The sequence below is a fragment of the Orbicella faveolata genome, unplaced genomic scaffold (genome assembly GCF_042242905.1).
Source record: "Orbicella faveolata isolate gen_17 unplaced genomic scaffold, um_ofav_v1 contig_13, whole genome shotgun sequence".
In the NCBI taxonomy this organism is placed as follows: Eukaryota; Metazoa; Cnidaria; class Anthozoa; order Scleractinia; family Merulinidae; genus Orbicella; species Orbicella faveolata.
This window is the reverse complement of record NW_028301540.1, coordinates 24,263,261-24,281,415: the sequence shown is the minus strand read 5'-3', so window position 1 is coordinate 24,281,415 and position 18,155 is coordinate 24,263,261. Positions and strand designations below refer to the sequence as shown.

At 38.9% G+C, this 18,155-nt stretch overlaps 2 protein-coding genes and 1 long non-coding RNA gene across 3 annotated transcripts; 2 read left to right on the top strand and 1 right to left on the bottom strand.

Moving 5' to 3' along the window:
- Positions 1–36: 36 nt before the first annotated feature.
- Positions 37–3,319, bottom strand: LOC149115723 (uncharacterized). Its single transcript, XM_089285714.1, has 3 exons — positions 3,274–3,319; positions 2,999–3,153; positions 37–622 (listed from the first exon to the last, which is right to left on the bottom strand). Exons 1-3 carry the CDS (start codon positions 3,317–3,319, stop codon positions 338–340), a joined length of 486 nt encoding a protein of 161 aa, XP_089141840.1. The 3' UTR covers positions 37–337.
- Positions 3,320–8,422: 5,103 nt separating this feature from the next.
- Positions 8,423–17,899, top strand: LOC110058659 (uncharacterized). The gene is made up of 3 exons (XM_089285958.1): positions 8,423–8,452; positions 13,022–13,248; positions 17,652–17,899. Exons 1-3 carry the CDS (start codon positions 8,438–8,440, stop codon positions 17,842–17,844), a joined length of 435 nt encoding a protein of 144 aa, XP_089142084.1. The 5' UTR covers positions 8,423–8,437; the 3' UTR covers positions 17,845–17,899.
- LOC149115722 (uncharacterized) lies at positions 10,040–11,712 on the top strand. Its single transcript, XR_016206263.1, has 2 exons — positions 10,040–10,338; positions 11,335–11,712. It is a non-coding gene; the product is annotated as an uncharacterized LOC149115722 (long non-coding RNA).
- Positions 17,900–18,155: the final 256 nt, after the last annotated feature.

The following is an 18,155-nucleotide window of genomic DNA, read 5'->3' as shown; positions in this document are numbered from 1 at the left end:
TCTTTTTTTTTTTTTTTTTTTTTTTTTAAATTTCGCATGCGATTCCTTAGGGCTACGCTAAATAGTGCATATAACTTCCAGCGGCCCTCAAAATGCCCCTTCCTTTTCTTTGCTCTCGTCGGATCAGTTCGCTCACCGAATTCCCCTGCCTGCGACGGGAGCCTGTTCGCAGGCTACCGATGCTAGGCTAGGAAAGATAAAAACAGTATCAAACAGGGCTATGAGTTTATGTGCGCCAACTACTTTATTTACTTATTTTTATTTCATTTCGTTTTATATTCTACATATTTTACTTTATTATGGGGAACCAAAAGTTACGCTCGGTTATCTAGCTTAATCAGTTCCCTTCTTGGCTTAGAGTTTGCCTTGCCCTCAGTATCTCTTCATTCACTCTGCGGAATTCCTCGATCTGTCTGTCTCGATGGTCTTGCAGATTCCTTTCTTGTTCATCTATGGTGGCTTGTAGTTGGCTGAGCGCGTTTTCGAAGTTTTCTCTTTGTCTTTGCCTCTCTTCGCGTATTCTCTCCGTCGTGAGTCGGAGTTGAGCGTCTCTTAGCGACGAAACTGTTTGCATTAATGCAGTTTGTTCTTCTGTTGTCAGGTTCCCAAATTGCTGGCGGTACTGGAAGTGGGTGACAATGTTAGTTTGTTCAGTTGTCTATAGAATACGACGCATTTTGCCTCAGAAGTCGTATAATTTTTGGAAGACAAATGCACGAACAATTTTCTTTAAAGGCTAACAAGTACTACGAAACAAGAGCAATAATATTGGACTGGATGCCGAAAAAAATTACAGTTCTCATTCAATGATTTCGAGGGAAAAGAGGGAAGGTAACGACGCCAACATTAACCGTTTTGTAGCATGCTGCCAAAGTTTATCTGGGAAATTTTTTTGCCATGAATACTATTTTAGTCGTAAGTTGATGTGCTTTCTTCATTTTCTGTATTTGCATTAGGTTTTAAAGCTTGTTTTACTCCTATGTTGGCTTTGGAGGAAGAAAGACAAGTCAGTAATGAGTCATACTTCAAAACGTCCGCCGTTTTGGATCCGCCATCTTGGATCATCTTGGATTTAAAAATTTTCCCAAAAATAGCAGATCGTCTCCAAACTGATTCGAAAAATACAATCAATGAAAAATTTTCAGATAATCCAAATCTCTCAGCTAACTCGACATTTAAGCTGAAAAGAAAATCACCAAATTTTGGTGAAACACTTTTTGAAAATGTGATTGACAGGGAAAGGACATAACAAGTGACTACACAATTGACACTTCAATAAAATGTTTAGTTCGGGCGTCTTCGCCTTCCCTCCTATTTTTGTGAAGTTTATCACACCTTTTAGAATGAGCAGAATCTTCCTATCGTTATTTGTGGAGGGTAAGAATTTTGGGGGGTAGCGAGTCACTAAACTCGGTTAATTTAAACGAGTACCGCATGTTGGCAGACGTATCTTAAAAAGAATACAATATCGTGCTCTAATATACAGAGAGAAGCATATATGAAACAAGAAGATCTGTTAGATCTTATAACCGCGCTTTTAAAATTTAACTGTTTTCTTAGTACTACAGTCGCAACGCAGTGCATATTCCAAAGCAATCTTTGATGATTCATTGATTACTGTAGACATCACAGCACTTGATCAACATAAACTCTATTATCGCACCATCAGTCGTAGCCGTTGTGACATCTCCGATGACGTAATAGTCTTAATCTGGAACTTTCTTCGGGATATGTATGGGCATGAAGATACGAACACTATTACAAACCGCTTTCTTTCTTTAAAGTCACGATTAAATTTAATTGTTTTTTTCCCTTGAGTTAAGGGTTAGCAAAGAAGTCACACGAGTCACATAATTCAAGAATTGCGTTATCTACGGCTATCTTTAGTACGGTGGTTATTCCCCTATCGATGACGTAATCTTTGCACGTTCTGACACGTTCTTTGCAAATATTTAATTTTCTTTCCGATCTATGAACTCGCTGCGATGAAACAGTCAAAGGATTTACTTCATTTGCCTAAAACCGCAAGAAATACTCGCAAAATTACAAATAAATTAATGACCGTCGCTTCTGCCGAAATAAACTTGCAAAGTAAACACGATCTTATTTGTCACGTAGCGAAAGTGAAAGCTGCAACGTCAGCGCATTCCATGGCTGACGTAATACCTTTTTTCAGCGTATTTATTATTCCCTTTAAATCCAACGCTTTGATAAAGCGAAAAGAAAATATATTTTACCCACAAAAAAGAAAACAATATCCGTAAAATTGTCCGTGTGTTTATGTTTTAACAGCTTCTGGCGGAAAAACATCACACGTTGCGTGACTCAAAGTTTGGCCGAGCGGAGGTCTGCGTCTGGTCACCGACAAAAAAAAAAAAAAAAAAAAAAAATAAACCACGGGTAAACCTAGAACCGCGCTCGGCCCATGGCCGCGCGGTTAAATATATTTCAGGTTTCACGTCTACCCAAACAGGGTGATCTATTGCCTTTGTGTAGATTTGTGATAAGGGTCTAAAGCAAATATCAGACCATAAATTTCTATCTCTAATTCGATTGTTTCGTATTTAAAACCAGTGCATCACTTTTTCGGGTCGATCCTTTCTGAGAGCTTTTACTTCCGGAGGGTCGCTACGTACATTAGAGATTTTCCAACAATGTATTTACCCATGAAGTTTTAACACTACTTTCGAGGAGATTATTTTGAGGGATCGTCACTATAGGAACTTTCTGGCCGAGCTGAATCATAACTAACTACATTGAACGTTTTTCACAAAAAGTTATCTGTTGCTGACAGCGGTAAAACACTTTTCTTTTATTGCGTGAACGTTTAAAGCCCTTCAATAGAATGTTGAGTGGTTAAAAAGACGACTCGACTGAGACCTTGAGCTACTGTAATTCTTTTAATTCCGTAGAACGGCGAAACATTGGAATGAAAAGGTCAAGGCCTCAGTCGAATCGTCTATTTGACTTTTGTTTTAATTAACTTCCTAAAACACACCTCTGTCAAATTCAGATTCAAGTTTCTCAAGCCATTTTCCAGTTCAGTGCTCTCCAGCACCAGCTGCTCGATTGTTTCCAAATCACTTTTTGAGTGGAGCTTGACTTGTGGCTTGACAGCAACTTTTCTGTGATGTACAGGCGGGACAGCCAAGACTACGAAGATGAGAAAGCAAACGAGATTGTATATTAATCAAATAATCGCCCTGTTAAGTTTGAGATTTGTTAGTTTTCTAGTTACGAAGTCAAAAATTGCTCATGTTGTGTGATCATTACCATTGATCCCAATGAATAGCAATAAAAAGACAGCTTGACACAGCATTACTTTCTCAAGCGGTAGGCTATTGAGAAACAATCAGGTTTAGTAACAATCTTTTCTTACTTAAAGGTTACGCTACTCGCTCACTCGCTCAACCACTCACTTGTATAATTTCGCGCTTGTAACTGAAAGTGTTTAACAAGTAGAACAGAGTGAGACGTCCCAACAAAATTATGGTTTGTTAAATTGAGCCCGATTAATATTTATTTCGGCTATATTAATGTTGCAGCCGCATTTAATTGTTATTTTTTCCGTTTGTGCGTGCATTCTTTCGCGATCATCGCATTCTCTTCGTTTATCTCGCTTTCATGTTATCGATGTTCTGTTAGGTTTTTTCGCATAATTTTGCTTTGTTTCAGTCCCCTTTTGTATGCGTCTTTCTAGTTTATTTGTGCATTTTCTTCGCGACGCTACCGTCTTCTCGTCTCGTTTACCGCCCTGCCGTTTTCCTTTTTTTTTACGTGTACCTCAGCTTCCTAGTCATACAACGTTTGTAAGTATCGTCTACCTTCGGCTCGTTATTTCTGTTTCTTTTATTGTATTCGTCTATAACTTGTAATTTATTTTGTTTGTAGCAACCGCTCCCTTTTCATCGCTTCTGTTTGCACTCGTTAAATTGTACATTTCGTCTTAACGGTTAAAGGCCAAGTAGCGTATTGGACGTTGACTACAATAATTACTATTGGTAAAGATAAGTTCAAAGAAAGGTCAGCCACATAATTTCAAAATGATTACCGACACCTGCGAATTTGTATACGAGCACCACGCTGGTGGTGACCTTAGTCAGACGTACATAGGGAGGGGTGCGGTGGATGCTATCCCGACCCCGTCAGCGGCTTTGTCACAATTTAGTGAAGATGATTTATTCCGCAATACCTATTCCCTCGACGAGATTTTAATGTGTCACCCGTCTCTCCGTATCATTTGGCATTGCCATGGCAATTTCATTTCGAAATTTGTTATGAGAGTGTCAAGTGCCTTGCCTAAGAACACAACACAATGCACCACGACAGGGCTCGAACCCGGACTGCTCGATCTAGTATCCAATATCTATTTGGCGAACAGGAAACGATTATATATCGTAGCGGAGCTCCGGCGGCCCGAAGGCCCGCCAAGCGGAGCCCCATACTCATATAGGAAAGTAAAGGAAACCCATGAATTGATTTTCTCATGGTTATCATGGCTAGTAGTATTGCTCGCGGGCGCGTACGCACGACGACAACGGCGACGGCGACGACGACGGAGTCGCGCAACATGGCGGCCATACTCCAAATAATAGGTTGACAGAGACATGCAGCCTTGGTTTACCCTATACTTCTTTGATATTGGACATCCATGTTATGATCAATTGAGACCTGTCAAAACAAGGTATTCGCTGACCAGTATCACGTGACCATATCGCGGGCTCAAGTTTACAGCTCAGCGAAGTTAGGTGTTTTTTTGAAGTTGACCGCTGACCAAGTGATGGTTTTCGATTGGATCGCGAGCTCACTTCAGGATAACCTGTTGAAAACAGGGCAGGATTGTTTGGAAGCCCGTTAACGCTAACCCAAGGTTAAAAGTTAACCGAATTATAACTTTTTCTTCCATACAAATTTTTTTGCTGCTTTGTTTTGTATATATGGTGATTATTAAAACTCAAAACAGAAGGCCAAACAATATACACAAAACCTCACCCCAAAGTTGCAAATCAAATTCTACCTTTTCCTGGGTTAGCTTAATCGGGCTCTGAACAACCCGGCCCAGGAGCTACGCTTTTAGGCTGACCTAAGTCTATACATTAAGTTAGAGATTTTACAATCGCTATTTTCTCCCTCGTACGAAATATGAAGAATCTAGAGCTAGCAGCAGCTTTCAAAAGATTTCAAATGAACGATAAAATCTACTCTATATAAATGCAATTTTCAAATTTTAGGGCACAAGCTGCAAATCATCTCGGCAACATAAAGACTCTTGGTTTGTTGTTGTTTTTGTTCGTTTCAATTTGTTGCTTACAGGACTGTCTAGGACTTGGTGCACGACCACCAACAGATCAACCAAACCCCATCCATACTACACCAGAGGAATTTGAAAACGCAACAATCACTGGTCACTTTTGATTTGTGTTCGAGGAAAACTCTGTCAGGGAAATCGCGCAATTATCGTGACGTCATCGTTTTCGAAAAGCTCCCTTTTCGTGAAGGATTAGTCGGGACGGTTGGTCTAAGCGTACAAATAAAGATGCGTTTTTAGATTTCTCCGGCGTAGTGTGAACTATATAAACAGTAGCATCCATTTGGGGCAAAAATATCTTCGGATATTTGTCCGCGGACATTTTCTCTGCCGAAAATCGAAGAGTTCACGAACTGTGAGCTTTGAGGAACAGATAATGCCCAAGGACAAATATCCGAGCGTGCTTTCGCCCAAATGGAGGCCATTGTGTTTATTATTCTTCAATCGTATTTCGCAACACGCGCGGTTTGAAAGTTGGGGAATCTCACTTGGATATTCCCCAGTTTTAGCCGGGGAATATTCAGTCACGTGATGCCGTTTAGACTAATCGCGCCCGAGCGAAAATATTTGATGGATTACATTAAGCCTAAATATGAACAGCAATAATGATAACACTTCTAATTTAAGACAATTTAGGACTCAAGCTGCGTGAAGATCATGATCTTAATTTAAGAAAAAAAAAATTCATCTAGGCACGTTTTTAGCGGAGCTCCAGCGGCCCGAAGGACCGCCAAGCGGAGCCCCAAACCCATATAGGAAAAAAAATACTCGATTCTGATTGGCTGAGAGCAGTGCAGTTCAAGTGTAACATAGTGCAAAAAGTGTAACACCAGTGCAAAAAGTGTAACACCAGTGCAAATTACACATCGTAATTCTCGATTTTGATTGGCTGAAAGGCAATAGGAAATTTTCTAAGCCAATGATATCACGTAAAACGATGACGAAAATTTTGTGCAGAAACTTTGAAAAAGGTTTTCTCGAATGAGAAAAAATGGCTTCAAGAAAGATCTTCCGGCGCTTCCTCCACGCAGTTTTTTTCATGTTTATATTATTAATAAGTAATCATACGGTTTTCCTCGTTCAATTTGGAATTAATTTGCACTTGTGAGTTTTTCAAAAAGCAGGAATTACACTCGCCGAAGCGGCTCGTGCAATTTCAGCTTTTTGAAAAATTCACTCGTGCAAATTAACTCCTAACTGAACTCGAAACCGCATGATTACCCATACTAATAACGAAGCACGAAGTCAAAAAATAGAATGCAAATTATTGGAACCCCGTGGGAGTCAGACAACATAAGCGTGTTCTGAGAGAAATAGGAGGAAAATGAACGCCAAATTTTCGTTTTAAAAATTGTTTTCGGAACAGTTGCTTACGCGCTTGAAAAAGCGTCAAGTCTTCCACCATTCCGTTTTGTTTGTCTGGATTTGTCTGAGTTATGACGTCACTCGCGCGATTCACTGTTTAAGTGTTTTCCGAGAAATTGCTTTGCACAAATTATGCTGACGTCATTTTCTCGGAAACGTTTGTTTATAGCGAAAAGCACCTGACTAAAAAGACTATTGACACTCACAAAGGACAGACATAGGAAGATTTCAGAATTACAAAGCGAGCACATTTTATTACAGCGTGTCGCGGTATGTAATTTTTTATCTAATTTATTAGCCAAATTAAAAAAAGAGTGTAAAGGTCGATACCATTACGGTTGTTAAACGAGGAAGCTGTAGCAATTTAGGCTGTAAGATTGAACCTTTTTTAAGGTTGTAATGAGGTTTTGCTTGTGTTCTTTTAGAGGAATGATTGAGTAATCGTTTGTGTTTTTTGTTTAGGCCAGTTCCATGGTACATTTTGCGGGAAAACCCACACTAAAAGAACTTATATGCTCGGTAGACAATTACCTCCAAACAAACGACACTATCAAATCAAAATAAAGACACTTTTAAATAGGAAAATATGCATATTCTGATTTTCAATTCATTTTGTTAGAGCTGTATGAGAAAATCGAAATCATTGACTGGTCAGTTCTGAAACTCAATTAAGTGCAACAAATGAAAAGAGAACGTCAATTGTTTACAACTACGTTCGCATTGGGCTCGATGTTTAAGCCTTGAAATGCAAAGAAGATTGTTAATTAATATCATCACTTTTTTAACATGATTTTCCAATAGATCAACAGAGGAATGGACAAAGGAGACCAACGGTCTGGTGCACAACCCAAGAATCCCATGACTGAAGAAGATGCGGCTCGTATCCAGAGCGCTTATGCAAAACAACATGGCGGCAAAGTTGATAAAGGAAGCTTCCCAGCACGAGCTCAGGCCGCAGCAGCCAGAAACGAAAACAAGAGCAAAGAAGAAGGGAGCGAACAGTCTGGTGAAGAAACCAGGAATACCAGGTGACTAGTGCTTAAAATGTACATTGTGAAAGAGAAAATACAGGCGAATACTTCTAGCTTAGAATTTTGTAATTATCGGCTCTTGTCGCCAAACTGTTTTGCCGTGGAATTGAAAACGACTGAAAATTGGAAACGTTCAATATATAGAGCGTTTTCTATATAGATATTTATACAAACTCAAGTAAACTTGCTTACTGTTCAGTATTTCGCTCATACTTGTGGCAGCCGAGTTGATACTTTTCGTAGAATCTGACTGACGGATCAATAAGCACTCGGCTCACAGGATGGAACCTCTGCATTTAATATACAGTCCTTTCTTCGCTAAAAATACAAGCATAGCAATTATTCTTCCAGAAAAGAGACAAAAGCCGCAAACGTCAAAAAAATATCATGTACCGATATATATGTTTGTAGCAGCCGATGTTTTAATAAATACATAAGCTATCGCCTCAGCTAGGCTATATGGAAGATAAGTGCTTAGAACAGTCTTTCTTTGTTATTTTAATTTGTCACCCATTTAAAAAATAGATCTCCTTGTTTCACCAGCCAATAGCTTTCTACCTGGGTCACGTCACCGACATGTTTGCTTTTCCATAAATTAATGATCGAAGCAGTTCGGTTTCGATAAAAATCATACCGAGATTTTTGTAAATTAAAACTTACAAGGAGTTGAAAAGAGCTATTTGAAACGTCCACTTGAGATTAGCCTAGCCTAACAATATATTGACGAGCAACGATGAGTCGCAGTCGGGTGAGTTGTTTAATCAAGGGCTACCGTAAGTTTATGTTTGATTAAGTGTCTTTCCAAGAAAATTGTTTCTAGTGATTGAATGCTGACCAAATTTGTCGGAAACGATTGACTGTTTATTACAGAGGCATCTGAAACAAGACAACTGCTGTAGCAAGTTGAATTTGCTATTTGCATGGGATTTTAAGTAATGCTTGCTTGGCCCAGCAATATACTGTCAAGCAACGGGAAGCCGCCACGTGCTCACACTATCATCAAAAAGACCCTTGATCGCATTCACAGCGTGTATTGTTTCAGGGCTAAGCGAAGTGTAGCAGTTTCGAAACTGTTGTTTGCATGAAATTTTCACTAAAACATATGTGTCTAGCCCAGCAATATACTGTCAAGCAGCCACGAGTCACTGTCGAATCATCACGAGTCACCACGAGTCACCACGAGTCACCACGAGTCACCACGAGTCACCACGAGTCACCACGAGTCACCACGAGTCACCACGAGTCACCACGAGTCACCACGAGTCACCACGAGTCACCACGAGTCACCACGAGTCACCACGGGTCACAACCAGTCACCACGAGTCACCACGAGTCACCACGAGTCACTATCGAGTCACCACGAGTGCGCACTCTCATCAGAAAGCGTGTATTGTTTTAGGACTAATTGTTATGTTAGTAGGTAATTCCAAGAAACTCACTACCTTTAATTGCTGCTGACGTGATTTTCTCGGAAACGATATAGAGATGCGTCAGAAAAGACAAGATGAACTCACTCACAAAGGTGAAACGTTGGAAGAACACATTACATAGTGGACACATTCTAAAAATTTCAACTTTTTTGCTGGTAAGTAAGCATTTCTCGTTCCTTTTCTATTACAGAAAACAATAATTTTTAGAAGGACAGATAAATATCATTATGATTAACGTTGTTAAAACGAGGGCTTTAATCACGTGCACACTTTCTTGAAGATCTTTTACAAGATCCAGTCATTGTTTGCTTAATTTGAATATAAAGAACTTGCATAACTAACAATTCCTTTGGAAAAGAAACTTACCTGGAGAAGCAACTGTGAAGAAAGTATGCTTAGCGTGTCAAATTGTGCTTTTCCTATAAGTTTTCGGGTCAATGAGCATGTACTGAGCGAGGTTTCCTCAGAAAATCAGCCTTTAATGGCTTAAATTTCCGGTAAAAAGATCCAAACCTTTGTTTCAAACTTAACCCTTGAAAAAAGGTTTATCACAGTGTTTTCATACGAACATAGATGTGATTTAGTTATTTCACAGGCGGCTAAGGCGTTGTGTACGTTATCTACGTGACAGATTTCGTGACGGTTTCAGCCACGTAAGATAATGAATACGAATGTGTCAAATTTTTTTCTAAATGCTACGTGTAGAAAAGTAGCTTACCTTATAAGTTTCTCTTGCGTTATTTTGATGTCTCTGTATTCCTGGAGACAGTTTAAAGCCATAAACACGAAAGACATTAAAATAAGACACATTGACTAAGAAACAGGTAGGCGCATATATTATATTTTTATTTATTTTTGTTTTATTTATTTTTATTTTTATTATTATTGTTTTTTTTAGTTTAAGAATCGCTGTTGTCAGCTTTGTTATCGAGCCACACTCGTTGTTATAAGAAAAATGTGCCAAATCAGCACTATTTGAGATTTTGAAGATATGCTTAGCACAGCAATATTTTGACAAGAAACGATGAGTCATTGTCATTACAAAATCATGCATTTCGCGATCAGCCAATCAGAGCGTTGATGAAATATCTTAAAAAAGAGGCATCTGAATGCAAAATCACTCATCCACAAAGGTGAAACGCTGGAAGGAAGTTCCAAATTACACCGGGATACGCCTTATAAATTACAGCCCATTTGCTTTAAGGTAATCAGCGTTTCTTATTTTTTTTCCTATTTAAGAATTATAAGTATAGATGCTATATCATTGAGCGAAGAGCTTCGATGGCCTTTGCCGTGAAATTGCTGTGAAGTCTTCGGAAGATCCTTTAATTAAGAGATGCAGGCATTTTTGGTAATGTAGCTATTACTATTGTTTTAATGTCCGTTTTATCGGAAAGTTTACGAGTGTAGCATAAGACACGCTGCAAAAAAGATTTGTAGACATTTAACTGGCATTGGTCTCGAAACAAAGCGAATTTCATAAGGTGAAAGGGCCGTATATACAGACGAACTGGCAGGAACTTGTAAGCGGCGGTGGAAAATTAAAAACGCGACTTGACGCTTTCAAGCACAGCTACTTTCTTTAAATTTGGTCAACTCAATCCTTTGTCCAGTATCTTACTAACTTTGCCATTCATAACTTGCTCAGAACTCCATTTTTCAGAAAATTATTTGCCGTGGGATTCAAAGACAAACACTGTATTCCTAACGTTGCTGCCCACCCGTGAAGATGGCTTCCAAAACCGTGATAAGAAATATTGCAAAATATATATCTCCGTTAGTTGCATCTCAGACAAAGATCGAAGAAGCTATTACCTGAAAAAAATCTAAGTTCATCTGCCTTTGCCCGGCAGAATTAAACGACTAGTGCCAGGTATTGCTAAATGCAACGTGGTAAGACGTAAATGATACGACGCTCGATCTAAAATATTCCTATCAGCAAGTATATATTCTTCTGGAATGAAAATTTGTGAAGAGCGGGATGAGCAATTGATCTATGAAACTCTGTGGGTAGCTATATAGTCTTAAGGATAGCATCACTGGCTACCTTTTCGATTTAAACCAGTTTAGACCTTGGTAATCTATTGGAAAGAATTATTTTACATTTCAATCTGGGTGAAATCTGCGTTGTTTAACTGGCTCGTCGTTTTCTCAGTATAGTGGAGTTTAACATTAACAAATTTCATTATTTTGTTCGTAGCGAATTTACAGCAAGAATGGACAAAGAGGGACGCCAAAAGACAGATGGAGGATCTAAGCATAAGATGGATAAAGAAGCGGCTTCTCGCATCCAGAGTTCTCAAGCAAAACAACATGGCGGCGGGGTGGAGAAAGGAAGCTTCGCTGCGCGTGCTGAGTCCACTGCTGACAAGCGTGAAAACCAGAAAAACTAGGCAAGCATGAAGACAAGAACAGCTAGAACTTAAAAGTAGATCGTGAAAAAGAAAATACGAACACCTTAAAAGTAGAAATTTGTAATTCGGCTAATGTGGCACAACTGTCTAGCCGTAGAATCGTTAAATGTATGTAGCGTTGTTCTTTGATCAAAATGTTACAAATACAAGTGGAAGTGCGTTAATACTGTTCAGTCCATCGCCGCTTTGTTAACCAAAAAGTAAAATGTGAGGGAAATTAGAATCATTTGAATAACGAAGCCGTGGTATGCGGGTTTTAATGTGATCATGACAAATAAGCTACATGTGTTCAGAGTGGCTAAACCTGAAGGACGGGGTTTATTTCCAGAAAATTGGAAAAATAAAACGATCTTCGCTAAAAATCATATATGGTAATTATTCGTCTAAAAGGAAAACCCACTTAGCTTCGAGACGTCAGTGTCAAAAAATATAAAAAGCGATACATAAATATATGCTTGTAGCGGCCGAGTTGATGCTTTTCTTAGAATCCCAAGGGTCAGTAATTAAGCATCTCTCCCCTGACCGAAGCTAATTCCCAGAAAATCAGCTTTTCCGGGAAAAGATCCAACCCTTTTGAGTCGTGTAAACATGTTTATCACAGCCTTTACATACGATAATAGATGTGATGTAATTGTTTCAGTAATATTCGGTTGTGGGTACGCCACTCGTGCAGTACACGACTGAACCGGTGACGCTTGAGAACAAGACTGAGGATTGATTCAGTCCTAAGGTCTTCCTTGACTCCGAGAACTGCAATAAATCTTGCATCTGACTACGTCATTTCTCCATTTTGCACTGTTTATGCAAATAGTCAGTTTGTCTGTACGATAAAAAGGAAATTACAGGGTGGCTTAAAGATATGAATTTTACTTTCTTTTGTTAAAAACAACAACCTTACCATTTTAAAAATAGACTTCACGAAGGCTGTTCCCATGCCCTTCATGGAGGGTATTAGCCAAATTAAAAAAAAAAAAAAAAAAGAGTGTAAAGGTCGTAACATTACTGTTGTTAAACGAGGAAGCCGTAGCAATTTAGGTTGCAAGATTGAACCTTTTTTAAGGTTGTAATGAGGTTTTGCTAGTGTTCTTTTAGAGATTGAAATGATTGAGTAATCGTTTGTGTTTTTTGTTTTGGCCAGTTCCACGGTACATTTTGCGGGAAAACCCACACTAAAAAAACTTATATGCTCGGTAGACAATTACTTCCAAACAAATGACACTATCAAATCGAAATAAAGACACTTTTAAATAGAAAAATATACATATTCTGATTTTCAATTCATTTTGTTAGAGCTGTATGAGAGAATCGAAATCATTGACTGGTCAGTTCTGAAACTCAATTAAGTGCAACAAATGAAAAGAGAACGTCAATTGTTTACAACTACGTTCGCATTGGGTTCGATGTTTAAGCCTTGAAATCCGAAGAAGATTGTTAATTAGTATCATCACTTTTTTAACGATGATTTTCCAATAGATCGAAGGAGGAATGGACAAAGGAGACCAACAGTCTGGTGCACAACCCGAGAATGCCATGACTAAAGAAGATGCGGCTCGTATCCAGACAGCTTATGCAAAACAACATGGCGGCGAAGTTGATAAAGGAAGCTTCCCAGCACGAGCTCAGGCCGCAGCAGCCAGAAACGAAAACAAGAGCAAAGAAGGAGGGAGCGAACAGTCTGGTGAAGAAACCAAGAATACCAGGTGACTAGGGCTTAAAATGCACATAGTGAAAGAGAAAATACTGGCGAATACTTCTAGCTTAGAAATTTGTAATTATCGGCTCTTGTCGCCAAACTGTTTTGCCGTCGAATTGGAAACGACTGGAAATTGGAAACGTTCAATATATAGAGCGTTGTCTATATAGATATTTACACAAACACAAGTAGTAAACTTGCTTACTGTTCAGTATTTCGCTCATACTTGTGGCAGCCGAGTTGACACTTTTCGTAGAATCTGACTGTCGGGTCAATAAGCACTCGGCTCACAGGAAGGAACCTCTACATTTAATATGCAGTCCTTTCTTCGCGAAAAATACAAGCATAGCAATTATTCTTTCAGAAAAGCAAACGTCCAAAAATGTCATGTACCGGTATATATGTTTGTAGGAGCCGATCTTTTAAGAATTACAAAAGCTAGGCTATAGGGAAGATAAGTGCTTTGAACAGTCTTTCTTTGTTATTTTGATTTGTCACCCATTTAAACAACATATTTCTTTGTTTCACCAGCCAATAGTTTTCTAGTTGGGTCACGTCACCAACATGTTTGCTTTTTCATAAATTAATGATCGAAGCTTACGGTTTCGATAAAAATTAGTACAGAGATTTTTGTAAATAATAAACTTACAAGGAGTTGAAAACAGCTATTTGAAACGTCCACTTGAGATTAGCCTAGCCTAACAATATATTCACGAGCAACGGTGAGTCGCAGTCGGGTGAGTTGTTTAAATAAGAGCTGCAGTAAGTTTATGTTTGATTAAGTGTATTTCCAAGAAAATTGCTTCTTGTAATTGAATACTGACGTAATTTTCTCGGAAACGTTTGACTGTTTATTACAGAGGTATCTGAAACAAAACGACTGCTGTAGCAAGTTGAATTTGCTATTTGCATGAGATTTTAAGTAATACTTGCTTGGCCCAGCAATATACTGTCACGCAACGACGAGTCATTACGTGCTTACGCTATCATCAAAAAGAACCTTGATCGCATTCACAGCGTGTATTGTGTCAGGGCTAAGTTCATGCTAGGTATTTCGGAGAAACTTGATTCCTGCATTTTTCTCAGAAACGATTGACTTTTCAAAACAGAGACATCTTAATACAAAGCGAAGTGTACCAGTTTCGAAACTGCTGTTTGCATGAAATTTTCACTAAAACATATATGTGTCTAGCCAAGCAATATACTGTCAAGCAACGACGAGTCACCACGAGCGCACACTGTCATCAAAAAGAAACTTCATTGCCTTTACAGCGTGTATTGTTTTTAGGACTAATTGTTATGTTAGTAGGTAATTCCAAGAAATTCACTACCTGTAATTGATGCTGACGTAATTTTCTCGGAAACAATATAGAGATGCGTCAGAAAAGACAAGAACCCAGTCACAAAGGTGAAACGTTGGAAGGAGATTCCAAAATTTCTCAGTGAACACATTCTAAAAATATCAGCTTGTTGGCTTGTAAGTAAGTATTTCTCGTTCCTTTTCTATTACAGAAAACCATAATTTTTAGAAGGACAGATAAATATCATTATGATTAACGTTGTTAAAACGAGGGCTTTAATCACGTGCACACTTTCTTGAAGACCTTTTATAAGATCCAGTCATTGTTTGCTTAATTTGAATATAAAGAACTTGCATAAGTAACAATTCCTCTGGAAGAGAAACTTACTTGGAGAAGCAACTGTGAAGAAAGTATGCTTAGCATGTCCTTGTATAGTCAAATTGGTGCTTTTCCTAGAATTTTCGGGTCAGTGAGCATGTACTGAGTCTCAGAAAATCAGCCTTTAATAGCTTAAATTTCCGGTGAAAAGATCCAAACCTTTGCTTCAAACCCTTTTCACACGAACATAGATGTGATTTGTTATTTCACAGGCGGCTAAGACGTTGTGTACGTTGTTTACGTTACAGATTTGGTAACGGTTTCAGCCACGTAAGATAATGAATACGAATGTGTCGAATTTTTTTCTAAATGCTACGTGTAGAAAAGTAGCTTACCTTAAGTTTGTCTTACGTTATTTTGATGTCTGTGTATTCCTGGAGACAGTTTAAAGCCATGCATGAACACGAAAGATATTAAAATACGACACTTCAACTAAAAAACAGGCAAGCGCATATATTATATTTTTATTTATTTTTATTATTCATTTTTTTGTTTTCAGTTTAAGAATCGCTGTTGTCAGCTTTGTTATCAAGCGACCGGCTCGTTGTCATTAGAAAAACACACTCGTTGTTATAAGAAAAATGTGCCAACTCACCGCTATTTGAGATTTTGAAGACATGCTTAGCTCAGCAATATTTTGACAAGAAACGATGAGTCATTGTCATTACAAAATCATACGTTTCGCGATCAGCCAGTCAGAGCGTTGATGAAATATCTTAAAGTGCACCTAACCCTCCCATTTTTTTTTCGCTAAAACGAATCCACTTACTGTTTAAACTAATTTCGCGAAAAAATGTTTGAATTTGGTTGAATCCTCAATTTTCTATGGTCCGCCAAAGTCGTGCTCGAGATGTTTCACGACCGCGTTTTAGGGAGTCTGGGTCGAGCGAGGTTGTGACGTCTACCCAGGAACCGAATAGAACAGCCCTCAGTCATTTCTCTTTCCTTTCTTTGGACGTCGTAGTGTAGAATACTCGCTTTTGCATATTTTAGCTCTAAAACGCCCAAATTTTCGCTAGAAGATCAAGATGTCTTCCTCCTCAGAGTCAGAGATGAGTTTTTATTCAGATGACTCTGATATAAACTTCATACCTGAGGTGGAAATCTCCTGGCTTGAAGTGCACTGAACAGATGGCCGAGTTCTTCGAAGGCTCCCACTTCGCTCTCTCTTGCTTTACAAAGTCCACCCACTTTTTTCGTCTTTTTTTCGCTTGTGGCCGATCGTCACCAAAATATGGAATACAGTGAAACGCTATTCCATTTTCTGGGGTCTGGGGTGTTGCTGCAACCGCCTGCAACACACCTCGTAGGTATTTTAGCTGCAAATTCTTCACGAGCAACACAGCCACTACAGTGAAATGACTAGCGGCGAAACACGTTTCGTTCCTGGGTAGACGTCACAACTGCCGCTGGACCCATTCCCCCCAGAACTCGGTCGTGAAACAAAATGGCGCCGATTTAGAGCGATTTTCGCGTTTTCGGCGGGCCATAGCAAATTGAGGATTCAACCAAATTCAAAAATTTTTTCGCCGAATTAGTTTTAACAGTAAGTGGATTCATTTAAGCGAAAAAAAAATTTGGGGGTTAGGTGCACTTTAATAAAGAGGCATCTGAATGCAAAATCACTCATCCCAAAGGTAAAACGGTCCTGGAAGGAGACTTCAAAATTTCACGGGGATTCGTCTTACAAATTTCAGCTCATTTCCTTGAAGGTAATAAGCGTTTCTTATTTGTTCCTATTTAAGAATTTTAAGTATAGATGCTACATCATTGAGGGAAGCCTTCGCTGTGAAATTGCTGTGAAGTCTTCGGAAGATCCTTTAATTAAGAAGGGCAAGCATTTTTGGTAGTGTAGCTATTACTCTCTCGTTTTTTAATGTCCGTTTTATCGGAAAGTTTACGAGTGTAGCATAAATCACGCTGCAAAAAAGATTTGTAGACATTTAACTGGCATTGGTCTCGAAATAGAGCGAGTTTTATATGGTGAAAGGGCCGTATATACAGATGAAATGACAGGAACTTGTAAGCGGCGGTGGAAAATTAAAAACGCGACTTGACACTTTCAAGCACAGCTACTTCCCTTAAATTTGGTCAACGCAATCCTTTGTCCAGTATCTCAACTTTGCTAGTGATAGATTGTTCAGAATTCCATTTTTTTCCGATGGCAAATTATTTGCCATCGGATTCAAAGACAAACACTGCAATTCCTGGCGTTGCTGCCTATCTACCCATCAAGATGGCTTCCAAAACCGTGATTGGAAATATTGCAAAATATATATCTCCGTTAGCTGCATCGGAGACAAAGATTGAAGAAGCTATTACCTGAAAAAAAAACTTAAGTTCATCTACCTTTGCCTGGCAGAATCAAACGGCTAGTGCTAGGTATTGCTAAATCTGATGCAACGTGGCAAGACATAAATAAAACGACGCTCGATCTGAAATATTCCTTTCAGCAAGTATATATTCTTCTGGAATGAAAACTTCTGGTGGACGGGATGAGCAATTGATTTATGAACCTCTGTAGGGAGCTAGTCTTAAGGACAGCATCATCGTAGCATCATTATAACTTTTCGATTAAAAGCAGTTTAGACCTTGGTAATCTATCGAAAGGAAGTCTTTTACATTTCAATCTGGGTGAAATCTCAATCTGTGTTGCTACAATCAGTGATGTTTGGCTCCTTGTTTTCTCCGTAAAACTGGGACTTGACAAATTTTACCACTTTTTTCGTAGCGAATTTGCAGCAAGAATGGACAAAGAAGGAGGTCATAAGACTGATGGGGGATCTAAGCATTTGATGGATAAAGAAGCGGCTTCTCGCATCCAGGCGGCGGAGGCAAAACAACATGGCGGCGGGGTCGAGAAAGGAGACTTCGCTTCGCGTGCTCAGTCCACTGCTGACAAGCGTGAAAACCAGAAAAACTAGACAAGCACGAAGACAAGAACAACTAGAACTTAAAAGTAGATCGTGAAAATCAAAATTACGAGCGCCTTAAAGGTAGAAATGTGTAAAAAAAAAAAAAAACATAACACAATAATATAATTTTATTCAAGGTTATTCCTTTCTTCGCCTCGTTCGGTTCTACCGGGATGCGACTCTCATTTCATCGAAAATAGCGCTCATTACATTTATATCACTACGGGTCAAGGTTGGAATTGAGTATGGTTTCGCCTCCGATCACGCTATCTGCTATACGGTCGCCTACGTCCCTTATACAAAGCAAAATGTTCACAACA